The 3,696-nt window shown below is 37.7% G+C and overlaps 1 protein-coding gene across 1 annotated transcript; it reads right to left on the bottom strand.

Annotated features, from left to right (window-relative positions):
• Positions 1 to 2,076: 2,076 nt before the first annotated feature.
• LOC129219070 (poly [ADP-ribose] polymerase tankyrase-like) lies at positions 2,077 to 3,117 on the bottom strand. The gene has a single exon (XM_054853389.1). The coding sequence runs from the start codon at positions 3,115 to 3,117 to the stop codon at positions 2,077 to 2,079; it is 1,041 nt and encodes a 346-aa protein (XP_054709364.1).
• Between the last annotated feature and the right edge of the window lie 579 nt (positions 3,118 to 3,696).

The following is a 3,696-nucleotide window of genomic DNA, read 5'->3' as shown; positions in this document are numbered from 1 at the left end:
TGCTTTTCTTAATTACATAATATTTTATACTTAAAATGTAAATTAATTAATCAAAAGTCAAATATAAAGGGTTTTGCCTTGCCCTCGCGTTATAATCATTATGGTAATGGTAATGTTCTTAATTAAAACCGCTCATTTATAGCAGCTCAGAGAAATTATGGTTTGGTATTTGATTGGCTAAAAGTGTTAAAGATATTTTACGTCCACATTTAAAGAAAGGGTGCCCCCCTAAGGGCAAGGGCGCCCCCCTCAATATCGCGGAGACCCGCCCCTAAGGAGAAAAATACCCTTCAAAACAACCCCCTCCCAAAAAAACACACACAAATTCAATGGCGCAGTCTGCGCCAAGACCCCTCCGTGGGCACCCCTGTTCAAAGTACAGTTTTTACTCTTAATGCAGTCAAATCCAGAGCAGTGAAATGTATCATTAAATTGAGGAAATCGTTAAATCGGGTATCCTTAAATCGAAGTTATACAGTATATTAGTGCATTATACTTATGTACTTAAAAGTAAATTACTTGGCCTCAATGAATCCTAAAAAAAAATTAATGAAGTCATGAAACCTTTATTATGAAACTCTCTATGCTGGGAAGGGGGAGCATTTTCCAATTTACGCCCCCCCCCCCCCCAAAAAAAGTTATTTCTGTATCCGTCCCTGTCTGTATTCATCCATACACGTACATATACTAGCGAAAGATGTCAGCAAATAATATTATTCAGAATTAGCTTCTCGCAAATTATCCCGTGCATAGAATGATATAAAATTAATTTTCACGGACGTAAAATTAGTTATAACCCTTTTTTAGTCAATTTAGGCACTTTGTGCTGCGGAACATATGAAAAACATCTTGGAGGTTACATTTTTACTGGCTTTCTATTCATACAGAGTTCGAAAAAATTGGACGATCTCTTTACGTAGAACCAGTTAAGGTGAAAAATGGGTTTTAGATTAATATCTGGGTTAATTAAAGTTCTAAAAAGATGAGAATAAGCTGGACGGAATCATTGAAACTTTCCATTTTTTTACATATGACAGGACCTTGACTACCATTAGTTATCTAGGAGATTTCAATTGAAAATTGATAAAAAACAGTTTTTCACTTTTCTCAGGGTCGTCATTTAGGCCGGGTCAAGGAGCCAATTGCCCTCCCCCCTCCCTCAAAAGTTTAAAATGGGGCTGACTTTCTTTATGGTGTGCTCAAGCGATTAAAAAGAATCAAATTCGGGAATTAGGAGCTCAAAAGCGCCTATAAATCGTTTTCTACTTCATTTAGGCAATTCCAGTTCTGGTGATTTGTAGAAAACTTCCGCAGTGTTTTTTTTTTTTTTTTTTTTACTGGCTTTCCAAAACTGTTCCAAAAGGACAATTCTTCTTGTATAAAGAATCGCTTAGTACCTATTTATGTGTTTTTAATTAATATCTCAGTTAATTATCGTGTTTTTAAAATGTTTTACAGGGGCACTCAAGAAGAGGGGGAGGGGGGGTCTTAGCTCAAACTGCTTCATTGAAATTTTTGAGGGAGTTGATCTTCGGGTGAGAAAAAAATAGCGATATGTCGATATGTGATGCTACTATTTGATTACTTCAGCATTTTATGTTACCCCACATTTTTGAAAGTTTGTGCTTGGTGTCACGTTTTTTTCTTCAGTTTTATACAACGTTTTAGCAATCGCATACTTTGGTGGGTCATTCATGAACAGGAGCTTCGCACTCCGATTAGTTTCAAAGCGGATATCTGAGAACTATCAGCAAGAATCCTGTCATCCCCCTAGAGTTTTAACATATTTTGTATAGAGGTACTGAATCTTAATAAAATATTTATTGTTCTTTCCTATTAAAAGCACCAGTGACACGATGAATAACGCACCTGACTATGGATCACACTTCTTTAATTTCATTTTCTTGAGCATTTTTAACTCTAATCACACTATCGATTCCATGACAATAGATTTCAAAATAAAATAATTGCAAACGGAAATTTAAACATTTCAGAGCAAAATTCATCAAATAAACGTACAGTAAAAAAATATTTGAAGGCGAAACTTTCTTATCGTGAGTCATTTTAACTGAGTTTTTAAGACTTCATTGCAGCAATGAAATTTTGCATGTCTGTGTCACTCAAACAGAGCAATACCATATCCAGGCACGTTTCCGGCAGAGGAGGCAACTGTCGGGTCAGGAGAATGAAGCATTCGAGACACTTAGCTTCAAGTACCTTCCTCTCTTGGACCCTCCTCATTTTGGGATCTATGAGATGGGCGTAATACGGGAAGTCCGTCACACTATCATGGTATAAATCATAACGGACAATTTCGTCTGTAAGATACGGAACGATCCAGCACGCGTGTCGCATCACAAGGTTGTAGAAGGATACCCTCGATTTTAGTATGCGGGTGTCCTTCATCTTCTGTATTTCTGCGTGACACTCGGTGAGGACATCAGTGCAAAACTGCTTTCTATCCTCCCGAATCTTGATTTCAGTCCAGTTGATGGTGATGTCTCTCCACGCGCAAGACACAAGAATTTCTTTCACTATATTATCATGTCCTCCGTGAAAAGCTTCTTCCAGAGGATACATTCCTCTGTTATTCTTGACTTGCGGACGCATTTTACTTAGCAAAAGTTTCCTTACTATTCGTGCACTGCCTTTCATTGCAGCGAAATGAAGAGGAGTATGTCCATCTTCATTTACGATGTCGAGTTCACTGTCCGCGTCAAGCAGATGCTCCACTAACTTCTCTTGCTCCCAAAACACTGCCCGATGCAGGGGCGTCCATCCCCACTTATCTTGTAGACGTGGATTTGCTCCTGCAGCAAGTAGCTTTTCTACCATTCCCAAATATCTTTGCCAGACAGCTAGGTGAAGAGGAGTCAATCCACTTCCATCGGGGATGTCGTTCACATTGTCGGCATCCATCAGGAGGTTCGCTGTGGCCTCCATGCCCCAAAGTAAAGCTATGTGAAGAGGCGTTCGTCCATCTCTATCTTGAGCACGGGTATCGAGTCCCTCGCCAAGCAACTTCCTCACCTTCTCTAAATCCCTTGTTTCTGCTGCCAAGTGCAACTCGGTTCTCCCCTTTTTATCTTGGCTTGCTTCTGATGCGGCTCTAGACATTTTCCTGGGGAAGAAAAGAATTCCTAGTTACAACAAACATTCAGCTGAAACGCGGCATGGACCCTATTCACGGTTTGGCAACAGTCCCTTCAGCTGTTTGTCTGCGGGTATTTTGACTCAAAATGCAGTGTTTGTAGTGCGATCCCCCCTCCCGAAATTTTCGTTATCGATGTTGTAATATTTCATGTTAAAAAAATAAAAAATATTTGTTTTTTTTTTTTTTTTTTTTTTTTTTTTTACACTCCTCTTTGTGAAAATTGCAACACCATGAAAGAAGCATCATAGTTGATTGAAATTTAATACACAATTGAATGGTAATAGTACAAATAAATGATTATATTTTCAAACCAAACAAACAATAAAAAGAGATAGAAATTAGTATTTTGTTAAGAGTTTTTTGAAAAAAAAATAGTTTTTACAAAAATAAGCCGAGATTGTTGAACAATTATGTTTTTACTTTTTTCGGACGTACGCCTTGTATTTCAGTTTTAATTCATTCGTTCAATAAGGAGGACTAAAATTTAATAAAAGTCATTTCTGAATGGTTTTTTACACTTATAGGATGCATATTACATTGTA

This window comes from Uloborus diversus, chromosome 3 (genome assembly GCF_026930045.1).
Source record: "Uloborus diversus isolate 005 chromosome 3, Udiv.v.3.1, whole genome shotgun sequence".
NCBI classification, from domain to species: domain Eukaryota; kingdom Metazoa; phylum Arthropoda; class Arachnida; order Araneae; family Uloboridae; genus Uloborus; species Uloborus diversus.
This window is presented reverse-complemented; position numbering and strand designations above follow the sequence as displayed.

Coding starts and splice junctions, on each gene's coding strand:
- LOC129219070 (XM_054853389.1), bottom strand. CDS start 3,117: ATGTCTAGAGCCGCATCAGAAGCAAGCCAAGATAAAAAGGGGAGAACC.